The following is a 27,960-nucleotide window of genomic DNA, read 5'->3' on the forward strand; positions in this document are numbered from 1 at the left end:
ATCCAACACATGTGACGGGTTCGAGATGTATCTCCGAAGCATGGATACATGGAATACATTGTGCACTGCCGCTAGCCCTGGTGGTAGAGCTAAACGGTAGGCCAACGTGCCAATTCTCTCCAAGATCTCGAATGGCCCTATATATCTAGGGTTAAGCTTGCCTCTTCGGCCAAATCGCACTACTTCCTTCATAGGTGACACCTTCAGGAATACGTGATCACCTACAGCGAACTCCAAATCTCGTCGTCGAGTATATGCATAACTCTTCTGACGACTCTGAGCAGTCCTCATGCGATCCCGAATCTGGGTCACAATATCAGCAGTCTGCTGCACTATCTCAGGACCCAATAGGATTCTCTCTCCAACCTCATCCCAATGAAGAGGAGATCTGCATCTCCTCCCATACAAAGCTGCATAAGGAGCCATACCTATAGACGCCTGAAAGCTATTGTTATAGGTAAACTCCACTAACGGCAATCTCGTCTCCTATGAGCCCTGAAAATCGATGACACAGGCTCTCAGTAAATCCTCAAGAACCTGTATCACCCTCTCAGACTGACCATCTGTCTGGGGATAAAAAGCTGTGCTGAATAGTAATCTGGTCCCCAATGCTGTATGCAGACTCTTCCAAAACGCAGACGTAAATCTCGAATCTATGTCTGATACTATCGACACTGGTATGTCATGCAGTCTAACAATCTCCTTGATGTAAAGCTCTACATACTGTGTCAACAAGTAAGTAGTCCTCACTGGTAAGAAATGAGCTGACTTGGTGAGTCTATCCACGATCACCCAAATAGCTGTGCAACCTCTGGCACTCCTTAGTAAACCAACTACAAAGTCCATCGTAATATTTTCTTATTTCCATTCCGGAATAGGAAGAGGTCTAAGAAGTCCTGCTGGACGCTGATGCTCAGCCTTGACCTGCTGACAAGTCAAGCACTCTGACACAACTCTCCCGATGTTTCTCTTCATCCCGGGCCACCAATATAATAGCTGCAAATCTCGGTACATCTTCGTACTTCCGGGGTGAATGGAGTACGGAGATGTGTGAGCCTCTGCTAGAATCTCAGCTCTCAACTGATCGACGTTCGGTACCCACATCCTACCACGGTACTGAACAATGTCATCCACAACTGTATATAGAAGACCACCCTTGGCCTCATCCCTCTGTCTCCAACGCTGCAACTCCTCATCTGTAGGCTGTCCCTCTCTGATCCGATCCCGTAGAATCGGCTGCACCGTCAACACTGACAAGCTCGGTGCATGACCACTGGAGTAAATCTCCAAATCAAACCTCTGAATCTCACTCTGCAGTGGTAACTGCACTGAAAAACACGATACCACTGACGACTTCCGACTCAAAGCATCGGCCACTATATTAGCTTTACCTGGATGGTAGCTAATGTCACAGTCATAATCCTTCACCAAATCCAACCATCTCCGTTGCCTCATGTTCAACTCCTTCTGAGTGAAGAAGTACTTGAGACTCTTGTGATCCGTGAAAATCTTGCACTTCTCTCCATACAGATAGTGCCTCCAGATTTTCAAAGCGAAGACCACTGCTGCTAATTTCAAGTCATGTGTCGGGTAGTTTTGCTCATGAATCTTCAACTGCCTTGACGCATAAGCAATAACCTTACAACACTGCATAAGTACTGCACCTAAACCTAGATTAGACGCGTCGGTGTACACCACTAACTCCTCGTGTGGTACTGCCATCGCCAAAACCGGTGCGGTAGTGAGTGCTTCCTTCAGCTGATCGAAGCTCCTCTGACATTCTGAACTCCAAATAAACTTCGCATTCTTCTTGGTTAAGGAAGTCAAGGGTACTGCAATAGAGGAATAACCCTTGATGAACTTCCTATAGTATCCTGTCAAACCCAAGAAACTGCGAATCTCCGAAGCATTCTTCGGAATACCCCATTTCTGCACTGCCTCAACCTTCGACTGATCCACTGCAATCCCATCTCTAGAAATAATGTGGCCAAGAAATGCCACCTGCTCAAGCCAAAACTCGCACTTGCTGAACTTGGCATACAAACGATGCTCCCTCAAAGTCTGCAAGGCTGTCTGTAGATGCTTCCTATGCTCCTCAACGCTCCTAGAGTAGATCAAGATATCATCAATGAAGACTATGATGAACTGATCAAGATACGGCTGAAATACCCGGTTCATGAGATCCATGAAAACCGCTGGAGCATTGGTCATCCCAAATGGCATCACTAAGAACTCGTAATGCCCATAACGTGTCCGGAAAGCAGTCTTGGACACATCTGCCTCTCTAACTCGCAGCTGATGATAACCAGATCGCAGGTCGATCTTGGAGAACACCGAAGCTCCCTGCAACTGATCAAATAGGTCCTCTATTCTCGGCAGTGGGTACTTATTCTTCACTGTGACCCTGTTGAGCTCTCGATAATCGATGCACAATCTCATACTGCCATCCTTCTTCTTCACAAATAATACTGGAGCTCCCCATGGAGAAAAGCTAGGACGAACAAAGCCTTTCTCTAATAACTCCTGTATCTGCTCCTTCAACTCTTTCATCTTGGTAGGAGCAAGTCTGTATGGTGCCTTAGAGATAGGCACGGTGTCTGGCACTAAGTCGATGCTGAACTCCATATCTCTCACTGGTGAAATTCCTGCAACATCCTCCGAAAAGACGTCCGGAAAGTCACGAACCACCTCTATCTCTGATAATGATCTGCTAGATGGTCCTGAGGCCGTGACAATACTTGCTAGAAAATCTTGGCAACCCCGTTTCAACAGCTTTCTCACCTGAATAAGAGATATCACCTGAGAAATATCACTGCTCTGAGATGCATGGAAGGTAAACAGGTCGCCTTCTGATGGTTTCACTGACACTGATCTCCGACGAAAGTCAATCGAAGCTCCATTGACTGTCAACCAGTCCATACCCAATATCAAATCAAATCCACTCAACGGCAAAACCACCACATCTGCGCGAATGGAGTGCCCCTGAAGCTCCAACTCCAGTTCTCGAATGACACTAGAGGTAGAAATAATCTGTCCTGACGGCATAGTGACATCATAACCACTGTCAACAATCTCAGGTGTGATGCCTATCCGTATGATAAACTCCAGGGAGATAAATGAATGCGTAGCCCCTGAATCTAGCAATGCAAACGTGGAGTTGCCTCCAACTATAATTCTCCCTGCACGCAGAAGAATCCCAACAATTTCATACCACTACTAACTTTCCCCCAAAGATGAGTCACTAATAACCCTTAATTCTAATCACAAGTAAAACATGCTTCTTATTCTAACATGCAGATAGGAAATCTCAAATACAAATTATTTCACAAAGAAAAATCGAAATTCTTAACCAAAGGAAAAAATTATAAAATACTAGGGGTAAGATATACCGGTGATCAAAGAGGTGTCTGGGTCTGCCTCCTCTGCCTGCATAACAAACACTCTACCCGTGGTGTTCTTCTTCCTCGGGCAATTAGCTATCTCGTGCTCTGGCTCTCTACAGTGGAAACAAACTCTTGCTCCCAAAAGACAAGGTCCCGAATGCATCTTCTGACACTTCAGGCAATTAGGAAAACCTCCAGTATTAGGGGCCCCGCCCCTCGGCTGCTGTGGCCTCTGTTGCTGTGGCCTCTGCTGCTGGTTTGGGCCCTTAGACGACCCAGTATACTGCTTCTTCGCAGGAGGCTGCGAAGATGGTCGCTGAAATCCAGATTGAATCTGTTTCTTCTCCTGCTGCTCTCGCTGTATCTCTCTCCTACCCTTCTCTAACCTCAGTGCTCTACTAACTGCCGCCTCATATGAAGCGACGTCCATTATACGTATGTCATGCTTGATATCCGCCTTCAGTCCCTCCACAAACTGCCACATCTTCTCTGGTGGACTGTCTGAAATCAGAGGCACAAAATGACAGCCCCTCTCGAACTGTCTCACATACTCAACCACTGACCTGTCTCCCTGTCGGAGACTCATAAACTCCCGGATCATGCGACTGCGCACATCCTTCATGAAATACTTGGCGTAGAAGATACGCCTAAACTCCGCCCAAGTCAGTGTAGGAAGATTTACTCCCCTGGCAGCACCCTCCTACCAAAGAGCTGCATCTCCCTTCATCATATAAGTCGCACAGTTCACCCTGTCGGCGTAAGTAATCCCCATGTATGCAAAGATGGACTCCAAAGAGCGAATCCACCCCTCAGCCACCAATGGATCGGTGGTACCAGTGAACTCCTTCGGTCCCTTCTTCTGGAACCATTCAGCTACGTCCTCCTCGTGTGACAGTCTAGGACGTGCAGCCTGCTACTCCAACAGAGCAGTAATCCCTGCCATCATATTAGCATTGGCCTGCTCCAATGCTGCAAGAGGGTTCTGCGGAGGTGGAGGTGGAGGTGGAGATTCCCCACGTCTGTTCATAGGTCTCGGAGGCATTCTGCACCACCACATATTTCTTTACGTAAATCTCCATGCATAACTAAGTGTTTTAACATTAATGCTAACTTAAATTCTTAAAAGTAAATCATGCTATAAACACTTAAAACTTACAGACCGATAGCGTGGATTTCTGAGCTCGCATAGCAGTAATGACCCCTCCAAGAACCGTGCTCTGATACCAACTGAAACGACCCTAACTCTCTAAATATAAATAAATATGCGGAAATTTTTTTTTTTTTATACTTACTAAGTAAAAATATGTACATACATGCCCATACATATATGCACAGAATAAATAGATTTAAAAATAAATAACTTAAATAAAAATGCAACCTTTAATAAATTAAATATCTGAGTATAACATTTAATAAAATTCTGACATAAGCAAAATAAATAAAATTTGCATGTACTGAAAATATTTAAATAAGATGAGTAATAATATCCACCATTGAAAATAAATAAAAATGTATAACACGATAAAAATATTCAAAACATGACGTAGACTCAGACAACGGTCACGGGGTTACTGCTTGTCCGCTCATAGGTCCTCGCCGCCGGTGGGTACTACATCCTCCGCTACGTACTCACCTGCACCATATCAGTGTAGTGAGCCTAGAGGCCCAACATGCTAACATAACAAGGGTTTAAAATAATTTAAATCACTTAAATACTAATACATAACATATACATGAATGAGCATGCTTAAAAATATCATGAACATAACATAAACTTAAATTAAACTTGAATATCATAATAATACATAAACATTGTTGAGCAAAGTATTTTCTAACATCGAAAGGTCGTATCCATAGTGTAACCATACATACATTAAATACTGATCAGCGTGGTAAACCAACGTACGTGGCGGTGACGAATCACCTCTTAAATTGGCAGTAAACTGCCCTTCAATAGTTCACATATGGGGACGAATCCCCCTTAAATTGTCACACTACTTCAACTTCCAACATAAAATTATTTTCTTTTGCTCAACCTTAAACATTAAATCGTATATAAAAATTATTTCATGAATGCATGTACTTAAATAAAATGTGTGCCCTTCATATATATTTAATTTAATTTCATACTAACATATAAATACTAAAAATAACTTCCATGCATAAAAATAATTAAATATATATTCAGGACACATGCAATTTCTCATGGGTTGTACTGAACTGCTGGCCCTAACACCCAAGCCCGTTTTTTTAAATCTGGCCCATTAACACTGAGACTGGACCATTAACACACTTAAACCCAAAAATACATTTCTAGGCCCAATTAATAAATCAAAGCCCATTAAAACATTTTTGGCCCAATAACAACCTATTCTGGCCCAATAGGCCCAAAAGCCCAAAGACTGGCCCAATAATTTTCGTGGCTCCCAAGCCCATAAAAATAATTGGGCTAACTGAAATAATTTCAAATAAAATTATTTGGAGGCCCAAATAATTTTCTAACTTATTATTTAAACCCAAAAACCAACTAAACTCTTAATTAATTAAAAATTAAAATACCCGAGCCCGGCCCACCTAACTCGGACCCGGACCCAACTGACCCGACCCACTACAACCCAGACCCGACCCAAACTCCATACCCGACCCGGAACCCACACAGAACACCTAACCCGACACCCCCAATTCCCAGCTTCTCCTCGACCGTGAGCAGCAGGCTTTGCGGCCTGCTGCCGGCTAGCTCCAGCCACCCACCGACCGGAGCTCCACCACCCAGAAGTAGCCCACATCTGGGCGGTTCCAAAGAGCCATGCCTTGACCTACCTCGATTCCTACACAGCCCTAGCGAGCCACGCTTCGGGAAACCCGTAAAATGCCGACCTGCTGTGCAACAAAGGAAACCCGATCGGCCTGCTCTCTACCAGAACCTAGACCTGCCTTGGTTCGACCCTAGGAACCCTATCACACTTCTTAACCATGAGCCAACAGCCTTGGACCGCCCATGCAAGGAAGAACATGAGATGTGAAGCCAAATAACCATGATCATGAACTTTTCAACCATAAAACTCAAGGTCTCGCATGATATCCAAAAAACAACTATGCAGAGACGTTAAAAATCTGCTATAACATGAATAATTAACTTATATGGTGTGAAAGAAAGGAAATAAACATGCCTTGTTAATATAACGAAGATTATCGCGTGAACGGGGGCTCCGGAACGACGAGCGGCCAAGAACTCACAAATTCCTTGAAGGATCGGCTATGGAGGACTGATATCTGCTATGGGGCGTGAAGATGGTGATGGAGAAAGGTTGGAGGCGGCTAAGGGAGAGGGAGACGTGAGTTTAGGGTAGATAGGATAGATTTTTGGTTAATTAGAATTTAATTAAGATAATAACTAATTTAAGATAAAATTATGCCTAAAATATAATATTTAAATCTCAACATAACATATTATTCTGATAATAAAAATCAAAATCCCGAAATAATATTTTAGGAAAATTTTAAAAATTAATAAAAGTCAATAAAGGGACTAATTTTGGCTAAAAATCAACCCTTAAATAAATATATAATTAAATACTAAAATTTTCTTGACACAACACCTTAAAATATTATTTTAAGGCTCGTAAAACTCATAAAATATTTTTGGCTAAATAATTTGGCGTTTCGTCCGTCCTCGGTCTCGTCTACGCGATCAAAACCAATTATTTCCTTAAAAATCTAAAAATACTATAATTGTGGGTTAAATGATAAAATAAATTAAATCATGCATATAAATCACATAATATCACATAAATACATTTAACCCTTAATTAAAAATTAATTTCTCCTAATTATGCATGTGGATTTACGTTTAAAATTTTCGTGTGTTACATGTTCCCTGAGATGCCTTTGCATTTTCATGATGGAATCCACGTCACTGCCTTCCATCTCTTGTTAAGAAATCTGCAAGAATATTTTCATGAGATTTAATAATAACAATATCAAAAATATAATTTTGACATAATGCTTGCCATCTTAATAACCTAGCTTTCTCAAGTTTAGATTCAATCTTATTTTTTAAGAAAGCTTTTACCTGGGTGTTATCAACCTTTAGCGTGAATTTTTTAGCAAGTAAAAATAATGGCCATTTTTCGAAAGCCCTTTTAACTGCATAAAATTCTTTTTCGTTGATATGTCATCTGATGGCCTCTGATTCTGAAAAAAGACCGCTACAGTATCTTCATGGTATTTCTCCATCCGGAGTTATCTTGGTAAGGACTGCTGCCCACCAATCGTCACTAGCATCCGTAAATAAAACCAGATTATCTTCATATTCGGGTATAGCCATTTTTTGGAGATTCTTACATATCTCCTTTAATTGGTTTATCCCTTGAGTATGGTCTTCGGTCCATATAAATCTAGCATCCTTTTTTAACAAAGGACTGAACACCTTTCTGTACATTGCTAGGTTGTTAATGAACATCCCTGCGAAATTAACTACTCCAAGAAAATTCTGGAGTTGTTTTATGTCTTTGAGTTTATCTGGAAAATTCTTTACCTTTTCCACAATATGAGGTTGTAGAATTATTCCAGTTTCATCAATCTCAATACCAAGGAATTCAATTTTCCTTGTTGCTATGACTGCTTTATTTTCAGATAAGACCAGTCATTCTTAATTACAAATTTTAGAGAAAATCTCTAAGTATTTAACGTGTTCGTCTATATTTTTTGATGCTATAAGAATATCATAAATATAAACAAACATAAAGTTGAAATAATCTTTAAAAATGTTATCCATATTTCTTTGAAATATCTGGGGTGCATTAGCCAATCTCATAGGCATAACTTTCCAAATATAGTGTCCTTGTGGAGTAGAAAAGACTGTGAATTTCTTATTGCCTTCTTCCATTCGAATCTGGTAAAATCCAGACTTACAATCAAATTTTGAGAACACTCTAGCATTTCGTACACAGCTAATTAGGTGTTCTCTACTCGATATGAAGTACCCATCAAACTCCAGGATTTTATTAATACCTTGGTAGTTAATAACTAATCTGGGTTTTCCTCTTTTTATTTCACCATGATTTTTGACCAGAAATCCTGGGCTGCTATATGGTAAAACTCCTTCTTTGATTAGACCAAGGTCCAAATATTCCTTGATAATTATTCTCATATCCCTTTGATATGTTATGTTCATCGGGATAGGCTTATATCTGACGAATTCATACTTTTTGCCTTCCTTTAGAGTAAGACTAGTTTTGAGTTGATTTCTATCCCACCATGCCAAAGGATGCTCGTTGTAACTTTCTTTGAGCCTCTTTTTGACATCTTCAAGGGATACCTTATTTTCTAACTCTATATCTCTGTGATTTAGAGTCACCTTGAGAAGCTCCATATCCTCTGTTTTGAGTTCTTTTTATGTTGTTATTTTCAACATGGTGTCTCCAAACCTTCTTGTATCTTTTATTTTTGGGTGAAAAAGTTGTCCTTTATCACCACGCTGGCTGCGAAATATTATCGGCAATTGTCGATAAAAAGCAACTTTGAGTATTTGAACGATAATTTTATGATTACAAATTGTAGTGAACATAAGTCTTCTTGACTCATTGTCTTGTGTGTACTTCTTAAACATTTGTAAGAAGTTATTTCCTAACAGGATATCAGCTCTTGTATCATGAAAATAGATTGGTGGTGTCTTTACCTTGTACCAAGGTGTTTGACCTGCTCCTCCCATGAGGATTTCTGCTTGTTTTATTCCTTTGCAAATAATTAAAATTCTTCTAGAGAAATCCCGTCCAGCAATTTTTGGCAATTCTTCTTCACATTCTTCAGGGAAGACTCCTCTTTTTGCTGTACAAATTCCTGCTCCCAAGTCAATATAAGCTGCAAAGTATTCAGCCTTATATTGTTCATACAACATTCCTATTGGAATGTATATGGAGAAAGGACTTGTTGTCATTTTTTAAAAGGATTACTAAATGACCCTGCCATTTTTAACAGACTGTGTTGCAACTCAGTAATCCGATTAAGACTTTTCACCTTTAGTTTTCCTAAGGCTTCAGAAGGTAGAGTATGGTTAATTCTTTCTACTTCTTCGATGCGTCCTAGTAAATCATGTTCATGACTTACTAATTTCAATAGTTGCTTCTTCCTCTGTTTGTAAATAGAGTTTTCGAATCTGTTTAAAGGATTGTCCCTTATCCAATTCTCTTGGTTTTCCATCTCGTAGAATTTTTATTGAATCCTCCAAGTCTTCTCTTTTGCCATAAACTCTATTCTTTTTTCAAGGCGTTTCCATGGTTTATGGTCCTCCAGAAATTCTAGGCCAAGAATGAGCTGATCCATTTCTTTTCCTGGAATTCCACAGATTTAAACTTCCAATTCTCCAATATTTATCACTCCTTGGTAAGTTCCTTTTTCTTGTTGTTCCAAATAGTAAATCGAGTTATAAGGGAACTGATTTCGATGACTTGTAATTTCGAATACTATTTTCACTTCTTTCCATCCTTCTGGAGATCTAAGTTTTCCTATTATAGAAAACTCATTTTCTTCTGGTGGAATTTCTTGAATAGGAGATTTGTCCCATCTCCTACTTGTCATTCGGTCTCCTTGGAAAGATAACCTTCAGAGTTCTATTTTAAGGTCTCTGTATAGAACAGGTCTGTCTTGAATTTGAATGTCTGTTTCCTGAATTAAAGGAAACTCGATTCTTTCCGGGTATATTGCATGAGCAACTTTCCCAAATATCTTTGGAATTTCAATGAACTCATTTCTAATAAATAATTCAGAATGGTGAGTATTAGAAAAAGCATATGAAATTTGATATGTAATAGAATATGGCCTATTACCTTCCTTCATTAGTTTTTTTTCCTTGAAGTTTTGATGCAACGTCAAGGCTCGACTAAAATCTCTATCAGCTAAATTGTAGGCTATTCTTGGATAAATAACTCCCACAATTTTTTTTGCGCACAAATTTCCTGAGATAGTTCCTAGAACCGCATCTTGTATATTCCCCATTCTTTTATCGCATACTACGATATCTATGGGTGAATCTATTCCTTCTTTAAAAGTAGCTTTGATCATAATCTGGATTGCTCCAATATGAATCCAAGACATTGTCTTTGCTAATTCTGCTTTTAATTTCTGTAATTCCTCTCGAATTTCTTCAAAGGGAATCAACTGCATCTCAATTTGATTACTGGTTAATTCCATAGGAATCGCCATTTCCCTTCTGAATACCTTATAAATCAAATTATGTCTTCTTTGTCTTAGCCCTAGGTTTCCTAAAAATCTTTCAACTTGTCCTGCCGAAAATCCTTCGTACTTCTGTAGTGTTGGATTTTCTCTCATAATCCTTTGAACCATATTATGAGATATCGTGGTTTGACTAAAGAACCCAGCCAAACTTTCATGTGTTTCATGTCGAAACACCTCCTCTTTACTCTGATTCTGATTCTGATTCATCCTCATAAACTTCTTGACTAAATAATATCTCTTCTTCGTATATGCTTTCATCTAAGGTGATATCCTCAAATTGATATACTTGGACTAGATCTTGAAAGAAAACCGCATCATCCATATCTGGTGTTGCTTCAAAGAGTTTGACTCCTTTTTTCTCGTTTTCTGGACAATTTGTAGATATATGTCCTTTTGCTCCACATGTCCAGTAGTTGCAATCCTTGAAACTTTCACTTGTCCTTGTATGAGTTCTTCTGAAAGTTCTTTTTGATAATGTTCTTCCCCTGCTTTGTGATGAGCCTGTTGCTGGGGACGTTCTTGTAGGTCCACTTCTTCTACCTGATCTATAGGATTTGGCTTTTTGTTTGGACCAAAATGTTCTTGGTTTCCAAGAACTCTTCATTCTTTTATTATAGGGATTATTTCTGATTTTTTTCCTTTTAAATCCCTGTGTTCTGTTTTCAATGATCGTTGGAAGATCATTTTCTCTACAACACAAAGGTGTACGCTTATCTATACCCCTTATTTTCTTGTAGTTCTTTTGTAATGCTGTCATATGGCACCATTCTGCCAATTTTCCTTTCAAAAAGGACGCGCGTCTTGCCAATGTATCAAGATTACCTGGAACGTATTCTTTAATCAGCATTTCTCTCCAGGGACTTAATATTTTTGCAAAAAATAGCTGAATAGCTACATTTTCCTCGACTCCCGAATTTCATCTGTATTTAGTGAATAACATAATGTATTCATCAACTAAACAGATATCATGTAAATCGAGGCTATACAGAGCTTGAGTATATCTTCTCTTTTTCTCTGTATCTTGATTATTGAAATAGTCTACCCCTATGAATTGTGCTTTAAATAGGGTGGCCATTCTTTCTCCAATCTCGCTGAGGGATTCTCCTGCTAAGATTGATTCCTTCGTATCTGGCATAGTCATCTCCCATGCGATCTTGACAGATCCCATTAGACTCATTTCTAGAAGTTTAATGAATCCTTATTTATTGAGATCTAATGTCCATGCTGCAATTCTCATAGCTGACGTCCAATCATCTATAAGATCTTCTCTGTTTTTGAAGTCCAAAACATTAAGGTTTAACATAACCCCATAAGGATGTATCGAGTCTAAAACAGTTTTTCCATAAGGAGTTTGATGTAGTGGTATTTTACTCCTTCTTGACCTGGTTTTTGCTGGATGTGAATTTTCTCCCACATGGAACTCACTATGTGGTTCTTCTGTTTTTACCACATATCTTGGGGGATTTCCCATGGGTTGTTCACCCTCAGAGGAATTCATTTTTAGATCTACAACTTTGAGATTCGCAAAAGAATCCGCAAGATCTTGTAGATCCTCGAGATTTAATCTTTCTAAAGTAGTCATCAGATAGTGTTTTTCTCTGATACTGCTTTTATAAGATTAATCATCATTCCATCATTAGTTAAAGGTTTTTGAACCATTTTGGTTTTACCTTTCTGATGTAACAAAGGTTCGGTACAAAACGAGAGTGGTAACTTTCCTCCTGTATTTCCTTTTCTAGAACCAGAAGTATGTTCTAGGTTTATGATTTTATTTTGAAGATCCTTTAGAGTTCCAAGAATTTCTTCTTGTTTCTTAAGGATTTATTCAATTTGCCGAGGTATTTCATACAACTGATTGCTGTAATATTGTACCGTCTTTTGAATTTTCTAAGATCTCCGGAGAGTTTAGAGGAATCTGGGGTAATCGCTAAAAATTTAGAGTTAGAAATCATTTTTCTTTATCTCTTCAAATTTGAGAGCATTAGTCGCAACCTATTGTAAGTAATCTATTGTGAATAGATTACTTACAATAGGTTGCGACTAATGCTCTCAAATTTGAAGAGATAAAGAAAAATGATTTCTAACTCTAAATTTAGATTAACTTGTTTATAGGATTTCGTATGAATAAAATCCTCTTGATTCAAACCTTCGTTTGAAGTCATCTTTTTGTAAAATCTTCTCCTCAACAAAGAAAAACATGAATTAACGAATAATATTATGTCTGAATAATTAACCTAAAGCTCTGATACCATTTTTCCGCATAATTCTTTATACTACAAATGAGCACAAAATCTCCAGATTCAAGCATAAAACCTTTACAAGTTAAGCATAGAACCTATAGATTTCAAGCATAGATTAGCATAAATCCAACACAAGAATTAAATATTAAAATATTCAAGTTTGGTGGTCCTAGGGAGTTATAGTAAAGAATATTTTGCCTAAAGAGTTATAATAAAGTTAGGAAGGGTATTAGGGATTTTAGGACAATTCACTCATAAAAAAATTCAAAATTTAATTATTTATAATTCGATTAATCGAATTAACCGAATTTTTTTATAAAAAAAATCTAAAATCAAACAGAATTAATTGAAATTTTCTAACATTAAAATCAAATTTTTTAAATTAACTAAATTAAAATTTTAAATTCATTCGATTCATTCGATTAATTGAATTTCACCGAAATATTCTTCAGCCCTAATTAAGTATCAAAAAATAGTGAAACCGACACGTGGTCGAAATTTCGGCTACCGCCAAAAGCTAATGCGATCCCACGTTAAATTTCTCCTCTCCATCCAAAAATTATCACGCATTTGAATGTTTAATCTGGACTGTCAGATGGACCTTAATCAACGGACATTATCTGCATCCGCGTCACTCTACAATAACCAATAGGAATAGACAACACCTCTATATATTACGATCTCCCAGCTGCCTTTTTTCAAACACATTCAAATTTCGAAATATCAATCTGATAAGAAAAGTTGAAGCGAAATAATGGCAGCGAAGTCAGAGAAGAAGCCGTCCGAGAAGAAACCCGCCGCCGAGAAATTCCCAGCGGCGGAAAAGGCCCCGGCGGAGAAGAAGCCACGTGGGGGGAAGAAGCTTCCCAAGGAGGGCGGTGCTGCAGGCGATAAGAAGAAGAAGCGGACGAAGAAGAGCGTGGAAACCTACAAGATTTACATCTTCAAAGTTCTGAAGCAAGTGCACCCTGATATCGGCATCTCCAGCAAGGCCATGGGGATCATGAACAGCTTCATCAACGATATTTTCGAGAAATTGGCGCAGGAGGCGTCTCGCCTGGCCAGGTACAACAAGAAGCCGACGATTACGTCTCGGGAAATCCAGACCGCGGTCAGGTTGGTTCTGCCCGGTGAGCTAGCTAAGCACGCAGTTTCTGAGGGGACCAAGGCCGTTACCAAATTCACCAGCTCTTGAAGAATTAGTTAGTAGGATTTCGTTTTTTATGCCCTTTGGAGTTTTTGCTTTGTCAGGGTTATTATGTAAATCAAGTTCCTACTCGTATGAATGAATGAATGAATTCTGGTGTTTCTATTATTTTCGCATTTCCAGTTAATTTATGCAGAAATTATGTTGAACAAATGGACTGAAATGTTTTATAGTTACAATGGTTTTGGGAAATTTACGTTTTCAAGTTATTTGATTGTGAATTTGTGATATACTCGAATGCTTTGTTGAGTTGAAATACGTGGCCAAAGTCTCTGAATTTGTTTGGAATTTGTGAAATTAGCTGTTACTTGAACTTGGATTCTGAAAAAAACATTTGTTGAAAACAAATCAACGAAATTGTAACACCCCGACCTCTTACTTGATTTGACAGTGAGGATAATAGATTGTTCTTGTATATGCTATTTCAAATTCTTTAATTCGTTTTGATTTGATAAACAAACGGAAAAGTGAATATCAAAGTCACTCAATTAATTTCAATAAGCGCCAAATCTTTTTCCAAATGAACTACTTGTATAAAATAGAAGTGTTATCAATTGGAACTGAAGCTAATGAAATTTCGTGATGATATATAATTTGGTCATTATATTGAAGTAGGCGGTGTCGTGCATGTGGTGAGAAAGTTCTACTGCAACAGCAACAACAGCAATTATTGAGATTGTTATACTAATTTATTAGTCATTCATGCCCATATATAAAGACGTGACCTCATTATTATTATTATTATTATTATTATTTCTTTGTAAACATAATTCAATCACTTTTCCCCACCCTCGATATAATAAATAGAGAGATTTAAAATCCCCGTGCCCTAAAAATGCTACAACATGGTGGCATGCCATCGTACAATCTTGAATTCGGATAAATAACACATCTCACCACCTTCTGCGCTTTCTACCATACCAATATGCAAACACTGCTATTGATGCTGCTACAATAACTCCGGCAGTCGCATGCCAAGTGAATAACCGTTTCTCCATCATCACATCACAGATTCCATCGCCACTGCTGCCGTCATCATCATTTGGCAAAGGTGGAAGTTTTTGCCCAACGGTCATAGCAAATCCCAAACCCTGTCTCTCAAGCTCCCCCAAGTCTTCAACAATAGGTTTTATTCTAGTGGCTTCAGCTATTGCCTCGTACTGTTCTTTAGTTCCACCCTCAAGAAATGATCCAACAAGAAGCCCCTTGTTTATCCAGTACGCACCAAAAGCATTTCCTGAAAAATCGCCAAAATATACCACTTCCCCTGCATTGTCTCCATAAAACTGCCAAGACAATGTGAAGACTCGGGAATAAAAGAATGGTAGGTAGTCAAATTCTCCAGTCTTTTCAGGTTCCATGATTGCACTCACTGCATGCTTAGCAGCCTTTCTTGCAGAGTCTACGTGCTCGAGCCTGCGTGTTTCTCCAAAAATTTTGACCGGAAAAGAGGCAACGTCTCCCATAGCATAGACCGAGCTATTGCTCGATTGCAATTTCCCATTCACTTTGATTCCACCCTTGTCCATTGTTAGCTGACCTTCAAAAAGACTTGTGTTTGGACGAATTCCAATCCCAATCACAACAATATCTGCTGGAAGTTTGCTCCCATCTTTAAGATTAACAGCAGTGACCTTAAAAGAGATTTGGTGGTTTCAAATATTGAATACGTGAGAAATTACACATGTATCAGTTTGGTGGTTTCAAATATTGAATACGTGAGAAACTACATAGGTATCAAGTTTCTAAAGCAGGAAAGAAATTAAAACTTTTACCTTCCCACTGATGTCAAAATCAAATGATTTCAACACATTTCCTTTCACAAATTTCACTCCTTTTGACTGGTAGAAGTCTTCGTAGTAACTGGCGATTTTTGGGGTAAACAATCGTGCCACTACAGAAATCAAGTAGTCCAAAAATATTAGCACGGGAAGACTTACTTGAATCACAATCCTTGATGTACAGAAAGTAAATTGTCCCACCAAATTTACAACAGATAAATTATAGAAAATTATATCATGAAATTACTTACTACAATGTTCTTCGGGGAAAACCATGGTCACTTTAAAACTGTTTATCACTAGAGATGCAGCACATTCCATTCCTATGTAGCCGCCGCCAACAACAACAGCATTTCCACCGCCACGAGATTGCATGACATTAACGAGTCTATCAGCATCAGCCAAATCTCGTAAATAACACACATTAGCAGCATCAGATCCACTAACACCAAACTCCTCGATCTTCAAAGCCTAAAAAATGAGCCATATAAACAGTCATACACTGAATTATTTATTTCTCTTGATTTCAAGCATTTTTAACAATTACATTCACTAAGTACCGGTCTTTACAAAATCAAAACCGTTTCATGATAAGTTGTGCCCTTATTACCTCATCCGTTCCTATTTAAATGTGCCAATTAGAAGGGGCTCAACTTTTTAGGTGGAAATAAAAATTTGAAAACGTACTCGTTTTAGACAGTATCATCAGATCATAACTTTGAAGCAGACAGTTTTGAGAAAAAAAGTCTTGCCATGTTTTGTATGGAACATTTTTTTGGCATCCTGAAAGAGAAAATGGAAAAAGAAACTTCAGACGCAGAGAGTACATTCTATTAGTCACGAGCATTAAATCATCTTACAGGCGGCTTAATTTAGTGAAGTGGTTTTTACACTGCCCCCCCCCCCTCCCCCCCCCGAACTATGAAACACACCAAAACTGAATTCTGCCATAAAATCGTGACGTTCGAATGCCAATTAGGAGAAAGGCCTTTTACTTTCCCTTTAATTTTTAGCAAAATATTAATCCACATAAGATGTTATAAAGCACAATAGAGTACATAAGATGGACAAAAGATCATTTTCAATACCCGAGCACCTGTCGCAACAATTAGATATTTGTAACTTATGGTTTCTCCAGTTGCAGTTAGCAATGTCTTACGCCTCACATCAGCAGACTTGACTCGAGTTCCAAGAATCAATTCAATACCTATTGCACAAATTGAAATGTAAACAACGCTTGAATTATGATATAACTCAGAAAGCTCACACACCCTCTTAACACAAAACAACAACTGAGTATAGTAGCTTCGGTTTTTTAAGATATTCTCCACAACCCAAGAAATTTCAAATGCATTTGAAGTAACACAAACTTAAATCCTGTCTACAAAAATCAATTACTAGTTTGATAAAAGCCAAAATCAAGTTTCGAATGACTCATAGCATATTTTCCACAATAACTACGCGAGCATTCTTCAATCACCAGTTATTATACCTACGCAGCCTACCTCATCAAGTGTCTACAAATGCAATGGCGGACCCAGGATTTTTAATCTACCCGGGCTACCACCAAATTAAACCAAAATTATTCAAAAATTTTATATACAAAATTTAAAAAAATTTCGGGCCCACCCGGGCTAAAGCCCGGGTGGGCTTGAACTTGGGTCCGCCCTTGTACAAATGACCGTCCATACAACCAAATAAAAGTCTGCGACTGATTAACATACAGTTCCGGAAAAATTACCGTGTTCCTTGTACCATTTCGGAACCAATTTTTCATCATTGGTACCCACACAACAGTGAAATGAGGGGAGACGTGAAGGAGCTGCATGTGATTAAAATAATGAGAAGTTACATTACACAGAACATTAATTCCACATTCTCACACTGGCTGATGTTATTCGTGAAAGATATAATAATAACTTAGATTTTACATTTCAAAGCCTAAAATCATATTCCGGATCCCATTCCCCACCCTGAATTTCCATCTACCTTTCATTTCTTGCATTGCTTTGATTTTTATCATTTTTGAACGCCTCATTGATATGATTTTTGAATGCATGTTTGTATTTTACCGTCGAACAAAGAAAAGGCAGGTAAATATCATGCATCTAAGTAGCTCGATATAACATTTTCCAACTGTTGGGTTTCAAAATTATGGGTATTAATCTTAGATCTGTCATTAAGGTGCAAAATCATTTTAGGAAAGACATCATTTAGATGGGGAACAAGTTTATCGTCAAGGAATCCGTGATATTGCTGATTCACAGATCACAAGGGATTGAATACCTTCTGGAAGTAAATATCCTTTGCTCAATGCAGGCCTTTCATACGGTGCAACCTGCAAAAGTCAAAATAACATAAAACTAACTTAAGGTCTTAGCAAACATCCAATCACAAGGCAAACCTCAAGCCTCCTCATATCAAAGCACAACTCGGGCTCTAACTAAGTGGAAGTTTCAATACATACGAGTACTTCACAGGATAAAGAAACTATGACAACGATCGTGTGATACCAACACATGGTATCCAAAAACTAAATTACTGAAAGGAAACATGAATAATAAACACCTCAAGGTTTTATTAAATTACTCCAATTCTTTAATTAATTAGCGAATTTGCACTCAATAATTTTTGTGGAATTCAAATGGTGAGAAACCATAATCAATCTATTAAATTGAATCTCCACCACACGATTTATTCAGCTCAATTAAGCCGCTAAACTAGAATAAATCTCCGCTGTCTAGTGTTTATCCACACTTGATCAAGTCCGGAAGCTGTAAGTATATGAAAACTGACTCAAATTTAAATAAAAAACAACCAAATTCCAATAGGAAGTTTTGAACTCCATACAAGTAAACATTACGAAAAAAATCATGTTCAATTTGCCAAACCAAGCTATACCTCAACCACAAAATGCAACCAGGGAACAATAAAACACACCAAAAAAATTAAATAAAATTCAGAGACAGATTTACATAATTTTATATTGAGTATCAGGCATTGGTGTTGATACCGGCTTGATTATTTCCATTAATTTGTGATAAATTTAGTTTACAAAAAATATATATATATTTGAACATTTTAATCACAAATAACTTTCCAAAAAGGCCGTCAATGGTTTGACCAAAACAAAAAAGAACACAACTTCTTAGTCAAAGAGATTGCAACAAACACAATTTCTCACCTTCAGGAAAAAGATACAAATATAAGTAAAAATTATGAGATACTAGAGTTACCGGCTCGTCAGAGATGATGCAGAGTTCACCGTGAGTGATGCCTCTCTTGACAAATTCATTGGCAGCGTAGCCAGCTGATACCCCTCCTCCCACGATAACGTACACATACGCCCTCCCCATTTGCTGTTGCACCCCACCATAAACACAAACGAGTAGGTGTGTGTGATCATATATCTTTTGTATGCATAGATGAGTATATATATTGAGGGATAAGAAATAATTAAACTAATCAATCTGATGAACTAAATTGCTGAATAACAACTAAGATAATATTTATTTTGAGAGAATAAATTTTTTTAAAAATAATTTAAAATTTTTTATTCAGAACAAACATTGGCTAGATGAAACAAGGATAATCAAGTCTACTGAGTTTCTACTGCAATTACATCAATTTCATTTTTTTTCAATCATTAAATAGAGAAACCATGCACTAGTAAGTGTATTACAATTAATGCCCAACATATGATCAAATAGAAGTATGAATAGGTGTAATGAATCCAGTAACGAGATTATCGAACTACAAAAATAAAATCGATTGATTCTATCATTTTTTTCCCCAACTCTCAGCAATAGGATTTAAGACGAATTTAATTCAGTCACTCCATTAATACGCAAAGAGATGGTGCCTCTAATGACTAAAAAAATGAAGGGAAGAAGAAATTTGCACCACTTGCATCACTCTCTATGGAATATGTAGTTCAAATCTGAGTGTAAATTATTAATTATAAGATTCGATGCAGTCTTGGTGAAAGAATAGAAGAATTGTGAGAACATGAAAATGAAAGCAAATCGAGGAGAAGTTACCTCAAATTGGTACTAATAGAGTAGCAGTAACAGTGGGTAGAATACTCAATCAGCAGAGGGTGAGTTGAGGTTTTCTTCTCGAATTATGGGGCTGGGTTTCATGGAGATGGAGATTCATTCCTTATTTTATCGACCCATGGATTGATTGGAGGCATTCTACAATACATACATACATGAGGACTGGTCAATTTGAGTTCTTTAGTAATATATATATATATATATATATTTATATATATATATATACACACACACATATATATATTCTAATGATAGATCAGGCATTAATGCATGTTTGTATAGAGTGCACCCAGCACCTCAATTATTATCAGCCAGCTGCAAAACACAACAACCATCAAAACTCACCAGAAAAAAACCCAAATTGCTGCTGGTTCAACCAGAAAACTACAGGCTTGGCTCAAATAATATTCTAAGATTCTAATTATAGCTAGACGACCACAAAACAGCCGGAAACCATAGTGAAATCACCGGAATAAAAATAGAAGAACAGCTCAAAACTAAAAGTCGAAATATCCAAACCTGAACGAAACTGAATTTTCCAAAAATTCCTACAAATTTCGAAAATTCACATTTAAATTTTCTAGAGCATCTAAACATCTAAATAATGATTTAAACAACTGTAAAGTTCGAAAAATCCCAACTTAATAAATCTGGAAATTCGAAATTATGTCCAAATAAATTCTGAATAATAACCAATACCTTCAAGCAGCTCAATTATGGTACCTACAACCAATAAGTAAACAAATATCAATCGTATAAATTCGAATGAACCAAAAGCCCCCAAATTTCGAAACCCTAAAATTCTAATTATACCTTCTAGGCTGCCGGAAATCGAGCCGACAGGCTGAGCTTAAAACTTAGGAAAGTGGGTATCACTAGATAGCCCTCGTCCAGAGTATTCCGAATCTACTTTCGGTTTTGAAAACCGGCCGCAAACAAAGAAGATACAACCGATTCAAGTTGCGAAAATGGTGAGAAGAGAGGAAGAAGAAGAACCGGGAAGCCGAGAAGAAATAGGACAGAAAAAATGTTATCTCATATATATGCGTCTCTTATTTTTAAAAGAAATGCTCAAACATCCGAAACCGATTGAACGGAAGATGTGACATCTAATTTCCTTCAAAATAATGTAAAAGTTTTTATCACAATTATATCTAAAGGAAAATCCATTTCTATATTTTCTAGTGAAACTCTAAAGAAATAGTTTTTTTGAAGTAAGTGGATGGAATTCAAACCCACCCCAAGCATACTTGAACCACAAAATTTGATGCAAAACACTGGCCATTGCATTTATATCTTTATAGATTCTCTTTCGATAAAGAGGATTTCAACATAAGCTCATTTCAGATTATGTTTGAGATTTCTATTTCACACACCACCAAATGCAAAAACATGTTTTTTTTTTTTTTGTGGTACTTATATTTCACTAGGAAACAATATTAGAGAGTGATTTCTACTTGAGGAACAATTCACTCGTGACAAAGTACACTTTGTCTTGTATCTTCACATCTCAAATTTCCACGAAAAGTATTATGATTTTTCCTATTAGGAGTTCAACCATAATCCTTCAAAGTATAAACATCACTTCCAATTCGCCGGTAACAATCCATATCCTGTTTTTCAACTATTACATATAACAGTTATCTAAATTGAGGTGAGAGTCTATAAATTGAAAAACTTAATTACTTTTAAATTTCCGTCGCAAAGTCAAAAGCGATTCAATAATTGCTCGCAAATTGCGACGGTTCTTAAAATCAAATCTGCATTATTTGCGACGATTTTGAAAACCATTGTAATAAGTGTGCTACAGTTTTTAAGAACCCTCGCAAATTTAAATCTGCCGCTAATAAAAACCGTAGCACTCATATGTCACAATAGATTTATATTTGAATTTCCAATTAATTTTGCTACGGTTTTTCAGAAACCGTATCAATTGTTAAGTTTTTTCTTGTAGTGTTCAGAAATTTCCTTATGAGTCCAAGAAACAGTTGAAGCCTCTCCAAAAATTAATGTGGGATTAATAAAATACCAGTTTTTGCGGTGGATGACCGCAAATTTCACGGGTAATAATGACACTCAACTTTCAATTCTTGAGCCCCTTTTGATTAGCTTGGGAAATAATAAATAAAGCTTGAAAAGAAAGCAAGGTGCTCGAAACGAATATGTGAACCTGAGAGCCTAATGGAAGCATTAAGGAGTGAATTTGAATGTTTCTATTACATCAATCTTCACCATTCTGATCTTTTGTTATAAATATGTTCAATGGATCAAAAACCAGGTATGTCTCGCAATTGAATGCATTAATTTCCTAGTAAACTTAAGGATGTTTTCAAATTTTAATGGGGAATTATGATTTTGAATATATATCTAATAGTGCTAATGTTTTAATTAAAAGATATAATAACATCAAGTGTTTTGACAAAACCATGCAACTATAAAAAATAAAAATTCATAAGAAAACCTAGAAACTCTAATGTATAGTAATTATGCAACCCTAGAAATCACAAGAAAAGGTTTTTAAGTACTGTGTTAAATTCAATCAGCTAATACTATCAAGAATAAAAAAGATCGAAATCGATAACCATTTCAAAGAACAGAGAAATCAGGCCATTTCATTAATTGATTAACAAGCAATCTCGCATCGATTAAATAAACACATTTATCCGTGATCTCAAATCGATCCCAAAAACTTCATCAATGAAACCCTAAGTTCATCTATCAACCAGATAAAATAACTCAAATTTCAACGACAATGACAAACAAAACAACGATTAAGCTTTTATGAACTGGTGAATTTGGTGACGGCCTTGGTCCCTTCGGAAACCGCGTGTTTGGCAAGCTCACCGGGAAGCACCAACCTGACCGCAGTCTGGATCTCCCGGGAAGTAATCGTGGGCTTCTTGTTGTAACGAGCGAGGCGAGACGACTCCTGCGCCAATTTCTCGAAAATATCGTTGATGAAGCTGTTCATGATACCCATGGCCTTGCTAGAGATTCCGATGTCTGGGTGGACCTGTTTCAGAACCTTGAAAATGTAGATCTTGTAGGTTTCCACACTCTTCTTAGTCCGCTTCTTCTTCTTATCGGCGGAGGCGGCGGCACCGCCTTCCTTGGGGAGCTTCTTCCCCGCTCTGGGCTTCTTCTCCGCCGGGGCCTTCTCGGCGGCTGGCTTCTTCTCAGCTGGTTTCTTCTCGCCCTTTGCTGCCATTTCGTGTTTGGTGTGTATTTTGCTGAGAATGAATTTGCCGGATTTCGATGAGAGTTATTAGGTGAGGTGGAGATTTTATATAGATTATGTGATGAGTTGTTATTGGTCCAGTTCGGATGACATGGATCTCGGATATGAACCGTAGATGGGATCTTCATTCTGCGGTAAAGATACTATACACGTAGATCCTGTAAATATATTAGTTTCATTATACAATCCTCCGATGTCGATAAAAATCTTATTAGACAAATTATTTATTAACTTTCCATGTTTAGTTTTGAGTTCAAATATGACATATTATAATAATTATTATTATTTTTATTTTTTCAAATATTGAATATGTTTTTACGTTTCATGGCGTAAGGTAAGAATGGTAAATATTAGAAGCACAGGAAGCTAAAGATCTTACGAATTTAATTTATCTCGAATTTTTACGCTTTTATTAACTTTAATTTTTTCTGTCCCACTTATTTGATATGTTTATAAAATTTATATATTCAAATGCATTTTTAATTTGTTTGAAAACATATATATGTGTAAGAGATAAGATATTATAAAACTTTTATATTAGCGCTCAAGGCTTTGACTATTTATCACTTAAAAAAGAATAACTAAAATTGGTCACTTAAATTTGAAATTCTCATTATAGAAAATTTAAATTATTTACTACAGAAAATGAAACATTATTTTAAAAATTATAATGGTACAAAATAAACATCAAATCACAAAAATCTGTTATATCAATATTCAACATTTTTTTACAAATATAAAAAAATATAAAAATATAGCAAATATTTTTTAATTTTAGATATAATAAAATTAAATAATAAAAGTTTCGGCCTTTCGGGTCATCTCGGTTAGATTCGGGTCAACCCGAACCCTAACTTGATATTTTTCTAATCAACTCGTACCGGGTCGACGAATTATGTTGATTTTTTACAATACCTTTAATGATCGCATATTTAATTTTTGAAAAAAAAAAACTGAATAAAACAAAGATGGCACTCATAATTAGATAAGGAAAGATGGGAAAATAAAGACGATAAATTTAAAATAATATTTAAAACACTTTTTTTAAAAATAAAAATTTCAAAAACAAACTACAAAAAATTTATTTAAACACATATTTTAATATTTTTTCATTTTAAAATAATACAAATATTTTATAGAGCACATTTAAACCGCGCTTAAGAACATATCCAACCGATATTTTCTCCAAAATGGAGGATGACTTGAGCTCCAACCGGTCTCTATAGTCATCCTCCATTTTGGAGAAATGTACAGTGTTTTGGGAACCAGTATAACAATAGAGAAGAATTTTGAAGATTGACTTATTTACGACAACGCAATCTTCCAAAATTATTAATTAGACTTTTCAAAATATAAAATTATTTTTTGGTTTTTGTTTCAAATTATTTTTTTATTATTTTCAGTCCTTATATTAAATTATAGTTGGTTGTTTGCTCCAATTTTTATTAATTTGAGTGTTCTTCTTTTTTTTTATTGTAGTTTTAATATTTGGATCAAATTAAATGCAAGTAATGAACAAGAACATTAAATCATATATTATACATTTTGTTACGAAAACATCAAATTACTTAACTTAAGATTTAAAAATGACACAACAAATTAAAAAGTTCACACAACACCAAATAAAAAAAAAACTCACACCATATATTTTGATGGAAAAAATAAATTCATTATCCAGAAAATACCATCAGAATACACATTTAATTGAGTTTAATTTTATATATTGGTTGGCATTGAAAAAAATAACAAATAGAGAATTTGATAAAATTTAGAGAAGATGGGTTGGAGAAGATTTTTAAAATGACGAACATGGATTTCTAAAACATACAATAGAGAATGAAAATATAAATAACATGGTTGGAGATGACCTTAAGCATCTTAATTTTTTTTGGAACGAAATAATCATGTTAACTTAGTTTATTACTTCAAAGGTGGGAAAAACGCATTAAAATGACTTGAATTAGATAAAATTGACAAAACGAATTTTAAGATGGAAGCCCACGTATTTTATTAGAAACACAAATTTTAAAATAATTTATGTATAAAATTCGGCTTCCCACGAAATAAAGAAAAAAATAGTCGAAGATGTTGAAAATATATTATATTATATTAGAATTGTTGAAAATTGAGTTGTATTATTTTAAAAATTAGTGTGTGAGGATGTAGATGATGATGATTTAATTTTTGGACTAATCTCCCATTGAGATCTATAAATAGGTCTCTCCATTTGTGTAAAAAAACACAATTTGAGAGAATAAATTTAAAGTGTGGAGTTTGAGAATATTTTGAGTTTTTGAGTTTTATAAATTTTACTTTTCACGTATTATAAAGCATGTTATATTTTACATTTGTATTGTACTTAATTTTTCTTTATTACATTTTTGTGAAGTTTGATATGGAAAATGCTATGAGCAAACATGGAAATAATATCATGGAAATTTGCATACCGGATAGTGGTACAACGCACACTATTCTGCGAGATGAAAGATATTTCTTGGAACTAAAACCAACAAAAACAATGGTGAATACAATATCAGGTCCTGTAGACTTGATTGAAGGTTTTGGTAAAGCGAAATTTTTGTTACCTAATGGTACAAAAGTTTTGATAAATGATGCTTTATATTCACCACGATCGAAAAGAAATTTGTTGAGTTTTAATGACATATATTCTCATGGATATGATACTGAGACAATGACTGATGAAAATCAGAAATATATGTGTCTTACCACATATAAATCAGGAAAGAAATTTGTAGTTGAGAAACTACCAATGCTCCCTACTGGATTGCATTATACACATATAAGTCTAATTGAATCAAATATGGTGATGTATAATTCATCAATATTAACAAATTGGCATGATCGATTGGGACATCCTGGTTCAACAATGATGCGAAGAATTATTGAAAATACACATGGTCATCCACTGAAAGACCAGAAGATCTTTCAGAATAATAAGTTTCAATGTAAAGCATGTTCACTTGGAAAACTTATTATAAGACCATCACCAGCTAAAATCCAAACTGAATCACTCATATTTCTTGAACGTATTCAGGGTGATATTTGTGGACCAATTCATCCATCATGTGGACCATTTCGATATTTTATGGTATTGATCGATGCCTCTAGCAGATGGTCACATGTATGCTTATTGTCAACTCGGAATGTGGCATTTGCAAGATTGATGACTCAAATAATAAAATTGCGAAATCAATTTCCCGATTATACAATCAAGAAAATAAGACTTGATAATGCTGGAGAATTTACATCCCAGACTTTCAATGATTATTGTATGTCAATGAGAATCACTGTTGAACATCCTGTAGCTCATGTTCATACGCAAAATGGATTAGCTAAATCATTGATTAAACGTCTACAACTGATTGCTAGACCAATGATTATGAAAACAAAACTCCCTATTTCTATATGGGGACATGCAATTTTACATGCTGCGGCATTAATTCGCATCAGACCAAGTGCATATCATAAATTCTCCCCATTGCAACTTGCATTTGGTAAAGAACCAAATATCTCTCATCTAAGAATTTTTGAATGTATGGTGTATGTGCCTATTGCACCACCTCAACGATAAAAAATGGGTCCTCAAAGAAAAATCGGTATTTATATCGGTTATGATAGTCCATCAATCATTCGATATCTTGAGCCTCAGACAGGCGATGTGTTTACAGCACGCTTTGCTGATTGTCATTTTAATGAAGAAATATTCTCAGTGTTAGGGGGAGAAAAGAAACACATCGAAAAAGAAATCACATGGTATGTACCATCATTGTTACATTTGGATCCAAGGACCAAACAATGTGAAAAAGATGTACAGCAAATTGTACATTTGCAAAGAATAGCAAATCAAATGCCAGATGCATTTGCAGACACAAAAGGGGTGACAAAATCATATATACATGCTGTAAATGCCCCAGCTCGAATTGAAATTCCAAAGAAACAGATTGAAGACACTCATGATGTCATTAAACGCGTGAAGCGTGGAAGGCCAGTCGGTTCCAAGGATAAAAATCCTTGGAAAAGAAAAGGTATAGAGAATCACGATGATCATAAAATAAAAAATGGTGTTCCAGAAGAAACACCTGATGATGAAAATGTTCTGTCAGAACCACAAACTGACGAGAATCGTGAAATCTCTATCAGTTATATTAATACTGGAAAAATATGAAACCGAAAAGACATAGAAGATATTGATGAGATATTTTCTTATAATGTGACTTGTGACATCATAAATGAAAATGAGGATCATGAACCAAAATCTTTTGGTGAATGTAAAACTCGTCATGATTGGGCCAAATGGAAAGATGCCATCCTGATTGAATTGGATTCGCTGAATAAACGTAATGTTTTTGGACCTATAGTCCTCACACCTGAAGGTGTAAAACCTGTTGGATACAAATGAGTTTTTATTCGAAAGCGAAATGAGAAAAATGAAATAGTCAGATATAAAGCTAGACTTGTTGCACAAGGTTTTTCTCAAAGGCCTGAAATTAATTATGAAGAAACGTATTCTCCTGTTATGGATGCAATTACGTTTCGATATTTGATTAGTTTGGCAGTGTCTGAAAATTTGGAAATGCGTCTTATGGATGTTGTTACAGCTTACTTATACGGATCACTTAATAGTGATATATACATGAAAATCCCTGAAGGATTTAAGATGCCTGAAGCACAAAGTTCAAAACCCAGAGAATTTTATTCTGTAAAATTGCAAAGATCATTATATGGGTTGAAGCAATCAGGCCGAATGTGGTATAATCGGCTAAGTGGTCACTTGATGAAAAAGGGATATGTAAATG

At 36.2% G+C, this 27,960-nt stretch overlaps 3 protein-coding genes across 5 annotated transcripts; 1 reads left to right on the top strand and 2 right to left on the bottom strand.

Moving 5' to 3' along the window:
* The first annotated feature begins 13,560 nt into the window (after nucleotides 1-13,560).
* LOC140864977 (histone H2B) lies at nucleotides 13,561-14,174 on the top strand. Its single transcript, XM_073269439.1, has one exon. It carries the CDS (start codon nucleotides 13,614-13,616, stop codon nucleotides 14,052-14,054), a length of 441 nt encoding a protein of 146 aa, XP_073125540.1. The 5' UTR covers nucleotides 13,561-13,613; the 3' UTR covers nucleotides 14,055-14,174.
* Nucleotides 14,175-14,777: 603 nt separating this feature from the next.
* Nucleotides 14,778-21,047, bottom strand: LOC140860207 (monodehydroascorbate reductase 4, peroxisomal). Of its 3 annotated transcripts, XM_073263084.1 has the most exons (10): nucleotides 20,719-21,042; nucleotides 20,605-20,628; nucleotides 19,888-20,043; nucleotides 19,084-19,206; nucleotides 18,134-18,185; nucleotides 17,589-17,669; nucleotides 16,936-17,054; nucleotides 16,099-16,318; nucleotides 15,842-15,960; nucleotides 14,778-15,700 (listed from the first exon to the last, which is right to left on the bottom strand). In XM_073263084.1, exons 4-10 carry the CDS (start codon nucleotides 19,201-19,203, stop codon nucleotides 14,960-14,962), a joined length of 1,452 nt encoding a protein of 483 aa, XP_073119185.1. In that variant the 5' UTR covers nucleotides 19,204-19,206; nucleotides 19,888-20,043; nucleotides 20,605-20,628; nucleotides 20,719-21,042; the 3' UTR covers nucleotides 14,778-14,959. The 3 variants fall into 3 exon arrangements, with proteins under 3 accessions (XP_073119185.1, XP_073119187.1, XP_073119186.1); XM_073263086.1 differs by lacking the exon at nucleotides 17,589-17,669 and having other exon boundaries at nucleotides 20,719-21,047; XM_073263085.1 differs by lacking the exon at nucleotides 20,605-20,628 and having other exon boundaries at nucleotides 19,888-20,067.
* A 1,449-nt stretch (nucleotides 21,048-22,496) lies between these two features.
* Nucleotides 22,497-23,146, bottom strand: LOC140865012 (histone H2B-like). The gene has a single exon (XM_073269490.1). The coding sequence runs from the start codon at nucleotides 23,111-23,113 to the stop codon at nucleotides 22,685-22,687; it is 429 nt and encodes a 142-aa protein (XP_073125591.1). The 5' UTR covers nucleotides 23,114-23,146; the 3' UTR covers nucleotides 22,497-22,684.
* Between the last annotated feature and the right edge of the window lie 4,814 nt (nucleotides 23,147-27,960).

This window comes from Henckelia pumila, chromosome 4 (assembly GCF_033568475.1).
Source record: "Henckelia pumila isolate YLH828 chromosome 4, ASM3356847v2, whole genome shotgun sequence".
In the NCBI taxonomy this organism is placed as follows: Eukaryota; Viridiplantae; Streptophyta; class Magnoliopsida; order Lamiales; family Gesneriaceae; genus Henckelia; species Henckelia pumila.

Excerpts from the sequence above, each read along its gene's own strand:
- LOC140864977 (XM_073269439.1), top strand. The coding sequence starts at position 13,614 with ATGGCAGCGAAGTCAGAGAAGAAGCCGTCCGAGAAGAAACCCGCCGCC.
- LOC140860207 (XM_073263085.1), bottom strand. The coding sequence starts at position 19,203 with ATGGGGAGGGCGTATGTGTACGTTATCGTGGGAGGAGGGGTATCAGCT. Across the intron at positions 18,186-19,083 it reads GCATCATCTCTGACGAGCCG|GTTGCACCGTATGAAAGGCC; the intron begins GTAACTCTAGTA and ends TGACTTTTGCAG. Across the intron at positions 17,670-18,133 it reads AGGATATTTACTTCCAGAAG|CTCCTTCACGTCTCCCCTCA; the intron begins GTATTCAATCCC and ends AATCACATGCAG.
- LOC140865012 (XM_073269490.1), bottom strand. The coding sequence starts at position 23,113 with ATGGCAGCAAAGGGCGAGAAGAAACCAGCTGAGAAGAAGCCAGCCGCC.